Consider the following 12,337-nt stretch of genomic DNA (forward strand, 5'->3'; position numbering starts at 1 on the left):
TGCAGAGATGCATGTATAATTTTCTCTCTTATTCTAATGTTCAATATTTGGAGGAAACTCTATATTCCCTCTGTGACAAGAGACAAATGATAAACACATTAACGTCAAGGACACATAGGCTATCCCAAACATCCTAATGATAATCACCCCATTTCCTTTTTTCTCCCTATGTGTGATCATTCCTCTGCTTTTCAAACGGCCACCCACGAACCCTCACACACTCAAGTAGTGTTTCACTTACATAGAGTATGAAGGGTTGAGACATGGCCCTCCCCCTTCGTTCGATCAATGGGCCAGTAAAAACAGCCTCTGCCTTGTTAGCGATAAGCTTCTCCTATATAAAGGACAGCCGGTGAGACTAAGAATGCTGTGAGCGCCATCCACCCCGCACCTGCAAACACATACTCGCCATACTCCTCCACCTCGCACACCTTCCCTTCCATCTGCACACGCAACCCCTGGTCTGGCCGGATGAGTTACCACCCGGTGGACACGATAGGGAGTCCATTCAGGAGAAGTATGGATAGTAGGACCACCTACGGCCGCTCCACTGGCACCCCCTCCAGCGGGTTCCGTTCTCAGTCCTGGTCCCGGGCAAGCCCAGGCTCCACGATGACCTCCTCCTACAAGAGGACCGTCAATATGCCGGTAGCCAGAGCGTACAGCTCCACACTCCTCAGCTCCGCCGACAGCGTTGATTTCAATCAAACGAACGGAGACTACAAGCGCTCCAACGAGAAAGAGCAGCTCCAGGGGCTCAACGACCGCTTCGCCGGTTACATCGACAAGGTGCACTACCTGGAGCAGCAGAACAGCCAGATCGAGGAGGAGATCCAGACGCTGCGGCAGAAGCAGGTGTCGCAATCCCAGCTAGGGGATTTATACGACCAGGAACTCCAGGAGCTGCGCTCCATGCTGGAGCAGATTCACCACGATAAAGCGCAGATCCAGCTCGACACGGACCACGTCGAGGATGACATCCAGAGAATTAGGGACCGCTTTGATGAGGAAGCCCGCATCAGGGATGAGACGGAAGGCATCATCCGGGCGTTGAAAAAAGATATGACCGACTCTGATTTGGTGAAGTCAGAGTTGGAGAAGAAAGTTCAGTCACTGCATGACGAGATTGCCTTTATCCGCAACAACCACGAGGAAGAGGTGAGCGACCTGTTCGCCCAGGTGCAGGCGTCGCAGGTGACCATGGAGAGGAAAGACATCCAGAAGACGGACATCACCGAGGCGCTCCGGGAGATCCGCACCCAGCTCGAGGGCCACTCCAACCAGAACCTGCAGCAGGTGGAGGACTGGTTCATGTGCCGCTATTCCAAGCTCACTGATGCTGCGGAACAAAACAAAGATGCAATCAAGTCCGCCCGTGATGAGATAGCAGACTACCGCCGCCAGCTTCAGTCCAAGACCGTGGAGTTAGAGTCCGTCCGTGGAACCAGGGAGTCACTGGAGAGGCAGTTGAATGACATCGAGGACCGACACAACAGCGACTTGTCCAGCCTGCAGGTATGATGAGACCCGCTCTAGACATTATTTTCATACAGAAACCCCCAGCCACAGGCTTAATGGTGAAGTATTCTATAAAGTTGTATTCTTTGTGTAAAGAGAAGCAATGTAGTGGAGAGAATAAATTATATAATAAGATATGTTTTTCGTTGATTTTAAATTGAGAATATTATCACGACACCTTTGAGGTTTTTATTCTTATTTTAAATGTAGGTCTACTTATAAGGAGAGTCCCCTACTTTGATAGAGAGAAAGACACACTCTTGCATTGTGTCCCCACATATTGTATTAGTTTGATTTTGAACGCACTAATTTTTTTATTATGTGGGCCCTAAATGCATGTGTTTTAACTAGGCTATAAACTCTGCACAATGGTGGTGTCTGCGCTTTTGCTTTAGATAGCCTAAATGGCACAATGCTGACATCTTATGGACACAGATTTAACATCTCCAAATGTTGGAGCATTAGGCTACGCATAAGCTGCGACACTTGGTGCACGTCAGGACATTATAGGGTTGGGAAGACATAATGCAGCAGACTGTTTTTTTTTATTATTTTTTCGTTGCTGAGCCAGAGAATCCGGGCCCTTGAAACACAGTGCTGTTCACTGCGTCATAATACATTATTTAACACAACAACAGTCCAACCTATCCAATTATTTGCACTTTCACTTTTCATAAATGAGACAGGAGGACTTCACAATTTCAATTGTTATTGCAATTATATTTTATTGGAATCTCAAAGTGCTGTTTCAAATGTAGGCCTATACAAGTTTAAATGTGCTTGTGAAGTAATTACCAGGATCACAAAATATGACATTGTATTTTTGATAGTTTTATTAAGATGTTTAGAAAGCAGTGTCCTTATGGAGAAATGTGTCCTCCCTACACCAAAAATAAATAACCAAGTATTATTTCAGAGTTCCATATAGGCATAAGAAATAATAGCTCTTAACCAGCTTGTGTCTCTCGGTCTTGTTCTCTGCAGGAGACCATCCACCAGCTGGATAATGAGCTCAAGGGCACGAAGTGGGAGATGGCGCGCCATCTGCGTGAGTACCAGGACCTGCTCAATGTCAAGATGGCCCTCGACATTGAGATTGCTGCATACAGGTACACTGCGACGACAGAGCGCTAATTAGGCCTAACATTGGAAAAACTTTTTTTTAAATATATGTTTACTCATTTCAAAACAAAATAGCTAATTCATCATGTTTAATAAAAACATAAAGATCTAATTTATATATAGAAACTACATTTTTATATTAGGCCTAAACTATATCTCATGTTCTACTGTTCTTGCAGGAAACTCCTAGAAGGTGAAGAGACCCACTTTAGCACTTTCCCTTACCGCCACACCATCACCTCCTCTAAGAAGTCCAAGTATGAGCCTCCCAAACTGAAAGTTCAGCATAAGTTTGTAGAGGAGATCATCGAGGAGACCAGGGTAGAGGATGAGAAGGATGAGATGAACCAGGCCCTGGATAAGATGGCCCAGGCGTTTTCTGCTTCTCTGGAGGCAGAGGCAACAGATGACGGAGAGGATGAGGGAGAAGAGGGAGGAGAAGAAGCAGAGGGAGAAGAGGGAGAAGGGGGAGAGGGTGAATCAGAAGAGGTTGTAGCCTCCACTGAAGCACAAGTTAGCTCCAGCACACCTGCTGGGGAGGAAGAGGAGGACAAAGAAGGTGGCGATGAAGAGGAAATGGGAGAAAAAGAAGAAGAGGGTGAGAAAGGAGAAGAGGGTGAGGATGAGGGTGAGAAGGGAGATGATACAGAAGGTGGTGATGAGGGAGAAGGAGAGGGGGAATTAGAGGAGACAGTCCTGTGCTCTAAAGCCCCAGAATCAAAGGCCTCTCCTGACAAAGAGAAGGCTGGAGAGAAGGAGGGAAGCGGAGGAGAAGAGGAGACAGGAGAGGGAGAGGGAGAAGTGAAGGGTGATGATCAAGATGAAGATGCAGGTAGTGACAAAGGATCCAAAGATGGAGATGATAAGGATGAGGAAGATGAGAAGAAAGGAAAGGATGAGAAAGAAGACGAAACAGATGAGAAGGCAGCTGTAGCCAAGACAGAGGCTCCCAAAACAGAATCCCCCAAGAGTGAGGCCCCAAAAGTTGAGGTCCAGAAATCTGAGGCCCCAAAGCCCTCCAAGCCAGACTCCCTAAAAGCTGAATCCCCAAAGGCTGGGTCTCCCAAGTCTGAGTCACCAAAAGCTGGATCCCCCAAAAATGAATCCCCCAAAGCTGTAACCCCCAAATCTGAATCTCCAAAACCTGGCTCCCCCAAATCTGAATCCCCAAAACCTGCTGAATCCCCCAAATCTGAATCCCCAAAACCTGCTGGATCCCATAAATCTGAATCCCCAAAACCTGCTGGATCCCCCAAATCTGAATCCCCAAAACCTGCTGGATCCCCTAAATCTGAATCCCCAAAACTTGCTGGATCCCCTAAATCTGAATCCCCAAAACCTGCTGGATCCCCTAAATCTGAATCCCCAAAGCCTGCTGGATCCCCTACTTCTGAATCTCCAAAACCTGCTGGATCCCCTAAATCTGAATCCCCAAAACCTGCTGGATCCCCTACTTCTGAATCCCCAAAACCTGCTGGATCCCCTAAATCTGAATCCCCAAAACCTGCTGGATCCCCTACTTCTGAATCTCCAAAACCTGCTGGATCCCCTAAATCTGAATCCCCAAAACCTGCTGGATCCCCTACTTCTGAATCCCCAAAACCTGCTGGATCCCCTAAATCTGAATCCCCAAAACCTGCTGTCTCCCCCAAATCTGAATCCCCAAAACTTACAGGCTCCCCCAAATCTGAATCCCCAAAACCTACAGGCTCCCCCAAATCGGAATCCCCCAAATTAGGATCCCCCAAGGCAGAGTCCCCTAAGGGTGAGGCCCCCAAACCAGAAGCTCCAAAGTCAGAGGCCCCCAAGGCTGCAGAAGAGAAAGTAGACAAAAAGAGTGTTTCAGAGGAAGAGAAGAAGGTAGAAAAGAAAGACGCAGCCATGAACGGAGATGTGGAGAAGACTGCCCCAGAGGACAAGGACAAGAAGGATGAGGGTGGGAAAGAGGCAGAGGAGAAGGATGTTATCTCAAATGGAGTGGACGAGAGCCCCACTAAAGATGACCCCGACCAGAAAGATGATCCAAAGGACCAGAAGGTGGTCATCACCAAAACGGTGGAGACCATCACCACTGGAGAGGACGGGGCCAAGCATGTCACCAAATCGGTCACTGTCACCGAGACTGTGAAGGAGTCTGAGGATGTGATGCAGGAGAAGACAGTCTCCAGCAAGAAGATGGAGAAACACTCTTCCCAGTCCGTCAAGGTGGTGACTGAAACTGAGTAACTGCGCCCCATCCAACCCACTCAGGAGGAACAAAGACGACACGACAACAAGCAATCAACCCAGAACTAACATAACAAAGAAATCATAGAGCCAGAGCGACGTAATAAAGATAACCACTCTCAAACATACAGAAAAGCAACGAGAGAAGCCATATGATGTGACAAAGCTAAAGTTTAAAAAATGCATGTTGAGAGAAAGCTTTAAATGGGTTTTGCTGCAGATTATATCAGGAAAATGTGGTAGTGGGACAGATTATTAATTGTCTTTATTTTCCCCTGCAGTTCACGGGAGGGCTCACGGGTGGGAGCGTCTGCATGCTAGCTCAGGGAGGGAGTCCCCTCCGCTCTAACCTGTATGTATGGATGGAAGGGTTACAGTTTAGATGCATACTGTATGTGGGTGGGAGAGTGATAGAAATGTATGTTAATTCAAATGTTAATTCAAAAGGGGTGCCTGGGTTGGTGGGTCCACTTTAGAGATCCATGTTCAAAAGGACTAGCCTTTTTATGTGAAGATACCAACTGAGCCAAAAATACAATCGTCTACAACACAATATAGTGAAGAATGAGAAAGACGATGGTGCAATGTACTGATGATCATAAACATACAGTACCCGAAGCAACTAAAGCATAAAGAACCTTGAAGAAACTCTGAGCCTTAAACATGCTTTTTATCAGTATCTATTATGTTTACCTAATGAGTGCAATTGAAAATAAATATGTAAATGCGCACACATACATTCTTGTATGCATAGGATGGACTTGAATTTAAATAGCGAACATAAATGAGGTGCTACAGTTTGCAATCCCATGTCTTTACTCATCATGAACTATTTCCCAGCAGCATTTGCTCAATAAATGTCATACTGAAATACAAATATGGTCTCTTGTTCCTTTATGCAATTGTCCTGTCATGTCCTTTCACTTGTTCATTTACAGTAGCTGTCTCACCCCAACATGCACACTATTCTATTTCTTCACCTGCTTTCATAGGGGTGGGACTGCACGCTTCATGATCTTTTGTAGCCTAGAAATTATACAAAACCACATCACCATCCAGAGGCTGTCCTCTACAGATATTTAAACTTACACTGTAATATGTGCATACCATCAAAGAATGAGCCACCAACCATAATATAAACGATGCACCCATGGCATTTTCATGCAAATAGCATTTTATTATAGCACTTGATTTATCAAATCAAACTTTATTTACATAGCACATTTCTTACCAAAAACAATGCAATTCAAAGTACTTCACTTACATAAATAAAATAATAAAAAGATAAAAACAATACATTTCTAGACAAATATAAAATTAAGATAAACAAATACAAAATTAAGATAGATAAATATCAAATGAAGATAGACAAATGTAAATTTAAGATAGATAAATTAGGATAGTAAAACAATATTAAATAAATTAGGATAGTAAAACAATATGAAAAAAATTTGGATAGTAAAACAATATGAAATAAATTAGGATAGTAAAACAATATGAAATAAATTAGGATAGTAAAACAATATGAAATAAATTAGCATAGTAAAACAATATTAAATCAATTTGGGTAGTAAAACAATATTAAATAAATTAGCATAGTAAAACAATATTAAATAAATTAGGATAGTAAAACAATATGAAATAAATGTGGATAGTAAAACAATATTAAATAAATTAGGATAGTAAAATAATATTAAAACAACAGTGAACATGAGAGAGTAATATGAGATACTGTATTTTGATTGAGAGATGTTTATGCAGTGTTTCAGCAAATAGCTACATTATTTGAGAACAACATCAACTACATTGTTAAACATGATTTTAAACTATACATATTTCATTCAAAGTATTTTACATGACAAGTTAAACAATTGAGTGATAGGTCCTTCGGAGATTTAGCAACATTAAAGCAGACAGCAACCCGATTGTAACTTGGAATTCAGCACCACCGGAAAATGGACAGCGACTATCTCAGGAAAATTCCATGAAGAGGTTTCTTTGAAATGTAGCCTATCACTCACTCACAGTGAATAAATCCACATTATAATGCTAGAGGGATAGTTGGTCTGATTCTATACCACAAAGCACGAAAACACCTGGGGTGTTACATATTATTTTTTGTTCCTAAAACTTTCATAACAAAATATTCTATCTAACATTAAAAAAAGATTATGACATACAGTGCCTTCGGAAAATATTCAGACCCCATTACTTTTTTCACAATTTATTACGTTACAGACTCATTCAAAAATTGATTAAATAAAAAAATCCTTAGCAATCTACACACAATACCCCATAATGACAAAGTGAAAACATGTTTTTAGAAATGTTTGCAAATGTATTACAAATAAAAAACAGAAAACATTATTTACTTAGGTATTCAGACCCTTTGCTATGAGACTCAAAATTGAGCTCAGGTGCATCCTGTTTCCATTGATCATCATTGAGATGTTTCTACAACTTGGAGTCCACCTGTTGTAAATTCAATTGATTGGACATGATGTGGAAAGGCACACAACTGTCTATATAAGGTCCCACAGTTGACAGTGCATGTCATAGCAAAAACCAAGACATGAGGTCGAAGGAATTGTCCGTAGAGCTCTGAGCCAGGATTGTGTCGAGGCACAGATCTGGGGAAGGGTACCAAAACTTTTCTGCAGCATAGAAGGTCCCCAAGAACACAGCGGCCTCCATCATTCTTAAATGGAAGAAGTTTGGAACCACCAAGAGCTGGCCGCCCGGACAAACTGAGCAATCGGTAGAGAATGGTCTTGGTCAGGGAGGTGACCAAGAACCCGATGGTCACTCTGACAGAGCTCCACAGTTCCTCTGTGGAGATAGAAGAACCTTCGAGAAGGACAACCATCTCTGCAGCACTCCACCAATCAGGCCTTTATGGTAAAGTTACCAGATGGAAGCCACTCAATATTAAAAGGCACATGACAGCCCATTTGGAGTTTGCCAAAAGGCACCTAAAGACTCTCAGTCCATGAGAAACAAGATTATCTGTGAATCCAAGATGGCGTAGCAGTCAGACGTATTTGTCCTTCGTCTTGTCATGTCCCATGTATATATCTTTTTACATATTTTTCTTCGCATATCTTTTTTATATTTTTCTAAACCTCAACATCAAAATAGTCTCCTGCAACCCGCCTCACTACTAGCTAGTAGCTAGTGAGCTGGCTAGCTTATGTTGGGGGATTCCGGTTCCGAGGTAAATAAAAATACTTTAGAAAAAACAGATCCACACCACATTGGTGGATTCCTACCGCAAGCTCTGAACCTTTCACTTGGAACATCGCAGCTAGCTAGCTGCAATCCGAGTGACTACTCCTGGCTAACGTCTGTCCCAAAGCAAGCCCCAATTAGCCTGGAGCTAGCCCATGCTAGGCCCATTCTCCCGGCTAGCTGAAGAGGCCCATCAGCCACTCCTGGGCTTCAATACCCGGACCCCTTCTACTGCCAGTACGGGGCCCGCTAGCTGTCTAGAGCATATTGGACTGTTAGCTGAATAGATCCATCGGCCAATTTCTTGGGCCACTATACCTATTTTGCCTATTGGACTTGGACCCCTCTGCTACTCGGAATTATTGTCTTATTTCACTGTGGAGCCTATAGCCCGGCTCAATATGCCTTAACCTACCATTTAGTTCCACCCTCATAGATATCATCCTAACCAACTTGCCCTCCAAATACACCTCTGCTGCTTTCAACCAAGATCTCAGCGATCACTGCCTCATTACCTGCATCCATAATGGGTATGAGGTCAAACGACCACCTCTCATCACTGTCAATCGCTCCCTAAAACACTTCAGCGAGCAGGCCTTTCTAATCGACCTGGCCAGGGTATCCTGGAAGGATATTGACCTCATCCCGTCAGTAGAGGATGCCTGGTTATTCTTTAAAAGTGCCTTCCTCATCATCTTAAATAAGCATGCCCCATTATAATTTTTTTTAACCAGGAACAGATATAGCCCTTGGTTCTCTCCAGACCTGACTGTCCTTGACCAGCACAAAAACATCCTGTGGCGTTCTGCATTAGCATCGAATAGCCGACGTGATATGCAACTTTTCAGGGAAGTCAGGAACCAATATACACAGGCAGTTAGGAAAGCTAAGGCTAGCTTTTTCAAGCAGAAATTTGCATCCTGTAGTACAAACTCAAAAAAGTTCTGGGACGCTGTAAAGTCCATGGAGAATAAGAGCACCTCCTCCCAGCTGCCCACTGCACTGAGGCTAGGAAACACTGTCACCACCGATAAATCCACTATAATTGAGAATTTCAATAAGCATTTTCCTACGGCTGGCCATGCTTACCACCTGGCTACCCCTACCCCGATCAACAGCCCTGCACCCCCCACAGAATCTCGCCCAAGCCTCCCCCATTCTCCTTCACCCAAATCCAGATAGCTGATGTTCTGAAAGAGCTGCAAAATCTGGACCCCTACAAATCAGCTGGGCTAGACAATCTGGAACCTCTCTTTCTAAAATGATCTGCTGAAATTGTTGCAAACCCTATTACTAGCCTGTTCAACCTCTCTTTCATATCGTCTGAGAAACCCAAAGATTGGAAAGCTGCCGCGGTCATCCTCCTCTTCAAAAGGGGAGACACTCTAGACCCAAACTGCAGCAGACCTATATCTATCCTACCCTGCCTTTCTAAGATCTTCGAAAGCCAAGTTAACAAACAGATTTCCGACCATTTCGAATCCCACCGTACCTTCTCCGCTATGCAATCTGGTTTCAGAGCTAGTCATGGGTGCACCTCAGCCACGCTCAAGGTCCTAAACGATATCATAACCGCCATCGATAAGAGACATTACTGTGCAGCCGTATTCATCGACCTGGCCAAGGCTTTCGACTCTGTCAATCACCACATTCTTATCAGCAGACTCAACAGCCTTGGTTTCTCAAGTGATTGCCTCGCCTGGTTCACCAACTACTTCTCTGATAGAGCTCTGTGTGTCATATCGGAGGGCCTGTTGCCCGGACCTCTGGCAGTCTCTATGGGGGTGCCACAGGGTTCAATTCCTTGGCCGACTCTCTTCTCTGTATACATCAATGATGTCGCTCTTGCTGTTGGTCCACTTCTACGCAGACGACACCATTCTGTATACCTCTGGCCCTTCTTTGGACACTGTGTTAACTAACCTCCAGACGAGCTTCAATGCCATAAAACTCTCCTTCCGTGGCCTCCAACTGCTCTTAAATGCAAGTAAAACTAAATGCATGCTCTTCAACCGATCGCTGCCAGCACCTGCCCGCCCATCCAGCATCACTACTCTGGACGGTTCTGACTTATATGTGAATATGTGGACAACTTCAAATACCTAGGTGTCTGGTTAGACTGTAAACTCTCCTTCCAGACTCACATTAAGCATCTCCAATCCAATCCAAATTTAATTGAATAAGCATCCTTCATTCATGCTGCCAAACATACCCTCGTAAAACTGACCATCCTACCGATCCTTGACTTCGGCGATGTCATTAACAAAATAGCCTCCAACACTCTACTCAACAAATTGGATGCAGTCTATCATAGTGCCATCCGTTTTGTCACCAAAGCCCCATATACTACCGTTCACTGTGACCTGTACGCTCTCGTTGGCTGGCCCTCGCTTCATACTCGTGGCCAAACCCACTGGCTCCAGGTCATCTACAAGTCTTTGCTAGGTAAAGCCCCGCCTTATCTCAGCTCACTGGTCACCATAGCAGCACCCACCCGTAGCACGTGCTCCAGCAGGTATATCTCACTGGTCACCCCCAAAGCCAATTCCTCCTTTGGCCGCCTTTCCTTCCAGTTCTCTGCTGCCAATGACTGGAACGAACTGCAAAAATCACTGAAGCTGGAGACTCATATCTCCCTCACTAGCTTTAAGCACCAGCTGTCAGAGCAGCTCACAGATAACTGGGCCTGTAAATAGCCCATCTGTAAATAGCCCATCCAACTACCTCATCCCCATACTGTATTTATTTATTTATCTTGCTCCTTTGCACCCCAGTATCTCTACTTGCATATTCATCTTCTGCACATCTACCATTCCAGTGTTTAATTGCTATATTGTAATTACTTCGCCACCATGGCCTATTTATAGCCTTACCTCCCTTATCCTACCTCATTGGCACACACTGTATATAGACTTTTTCTACTGTATTATTGACTGTATGTTTGTTTATTCCATGTGTAACTCTGTGTCGCTGTATGTGTCGAACTGCTTTGCTTTATCTTGGCCAGGTTGCAGTTGTAAATGAGAACTTGTTCTCAACTAGCCTACCTGGTTCAATAAATGTGAAATAAAATATTGAAGATTGAACTCTTTGGATTGAACTCTTTGGCCTGAATGTCAAGGGTCACGTCTGGAGGAAACCTGGCACCATCACTACGGTGAAGCATGGTGGTGGCAGCATCATGCTGTGAGGATGTTTTTCAGTGGCAGGGACTGGGAGACTAGTCAGGATTGAGGCAAAGGTGAATGGGGCAAAGTACAGAGAGATCATTAAGGAAAACCTGCTCCTTGGCGCTCAGGTCCACAAACTGGGGAGAGGGTTCACCTTCCAATAGGACAACGACCCTAAGAACACAGCCAAAACAATGCAGGAGCGGCTTCAGGACAAGTCTCTGAATGTCCTTGAGTGGCCCAGCCAGAGCCAGAACCTGATCAAACATCCCTGGAGAGACCTGAAAATAGCTGTGCATCAAACTCTCCACATCCAACCTGACAGATCTTAAGAGGATCTGCAGAGAAGAATGGGAGAAACTCCCCAAATACAGGTGTGCCAAGCTTGTAACATCATACCCAAGAAGTCTTGAGGTTGTAATTGCTGCCAAAGGTGCTTCAACAAAGTACTTAGTAAAGGGTCTGAATACTTATGGAAATGTGATTTTTCAGTTTATTTGTATTTTTGTGGCAAAAATGTCTAAAAACCTGTTTTCTTTGTCATTATGGGGTGTTGTGTGTAGATTGATGAGGGGGATTTTAAAAAAAATACATTTTAGAATAAGGCTGTAACCTAACAAAATCAAGGGGTCTGAATACTTTCCGAAGGCACTCTATATTAAAATAAGTACATCTTAGAAATGTCTGCCTGTAGGCTACGACTGCAAATGAACTATATGAGCTGCACTTCCATTGCTGGTCCTCACATTGCATGTCCTCACATGACCCAGACTGTACTGCACCTGCGGACTCGCTTGTTGGTGACGATGCTTTGCTACCTCAGAGCAATTTCAACCCCTTTCATCAGTGGACATTGCCAAATAGCATGAATAAAAACAGACTAAAGTAGCCATAGAAGCAGTGGGATATGAAATGTGGCTCTTTCTAATGTCAATGTCACGTACAGCTTCCGCCCTAGTAGCTTAGAAACTGTTTTACAACTGATATATCCACACCTCTGCAATGCAGGTGTTGGTTAATACTACCTAGTTTATTCTTTAGTGCTGTCCCTGGATGACTCTGCTGATTGCTGT

The 12,337-nt window shown here is 44.0% G+C and overlaps 1 protein-coding gene across 1 annotated transcript; it reads left to right on the forward strand.

Annotated features, from left to right (window-relative positions):
• The first annotated feature begins 351 nt into the window (after positions 1 to 351).
• Positions 352 to 5,743, forward strand: LOC139544012 (neurofilament medium polypeptide-like). Its single transcript, XM_071350672.1, has 3 exons — positions 352 to 1,515; positions 2,503 to 2,627; positions 2,820 to 5,743. Exons 1-3 carry the CDS (start codon positions 472 to 474, stop codon positions 4,864 to 4,866), a joined length of 3,216 nt encoding a protein of 1,071 aa, XP_071206773.1. The 5' UTR covers positions 352 to 471; the 3' UTR covers positions 4,867 to 5,743.
• The last annotated feature ends 6,594 nt before the right edge of the window (positions 5,744 to 12,337 follow it).

This window comes from Salvelinus alpinus, chromosome 18 (assembly GCF_045679555.1).
Source record: "Salvelinus alpinus chromosome 18, SLU_Salpinus.1, whole genome shotgun sequence".
Taxonomy (NCBI): Eukaryota; Metazoa; Chordata; class Actinopteri; order Salmoniformes; family Salmonidae; genus Salvelinus; species Salvelinus alpinus.

Bases quoted from the DNA above. Each gene is read 5' to 3' on its own strand.
- LOC139544012 (XM_071350672.1), top strand. From the start codon at position 472: ATGAGTTACCACCCGGTGGACACGATAGGGAGTCCATTCAGGAGAAGT. The intron at 1,516-2,502 runs GTATGATGAGAC...TGTTCTCTGCAG, and splicing joins GCGACTTGTCCAGCCTGCAG to GAGACCATCCACCAGCTGGA. The intron at 2,628-2,819 runs GTACACTGCGAC...CTGTTCTTGCAG, and splicing joins ATTGAGATTGCTGCATACAG to GAAACTCCTAGAAGGTGAAG.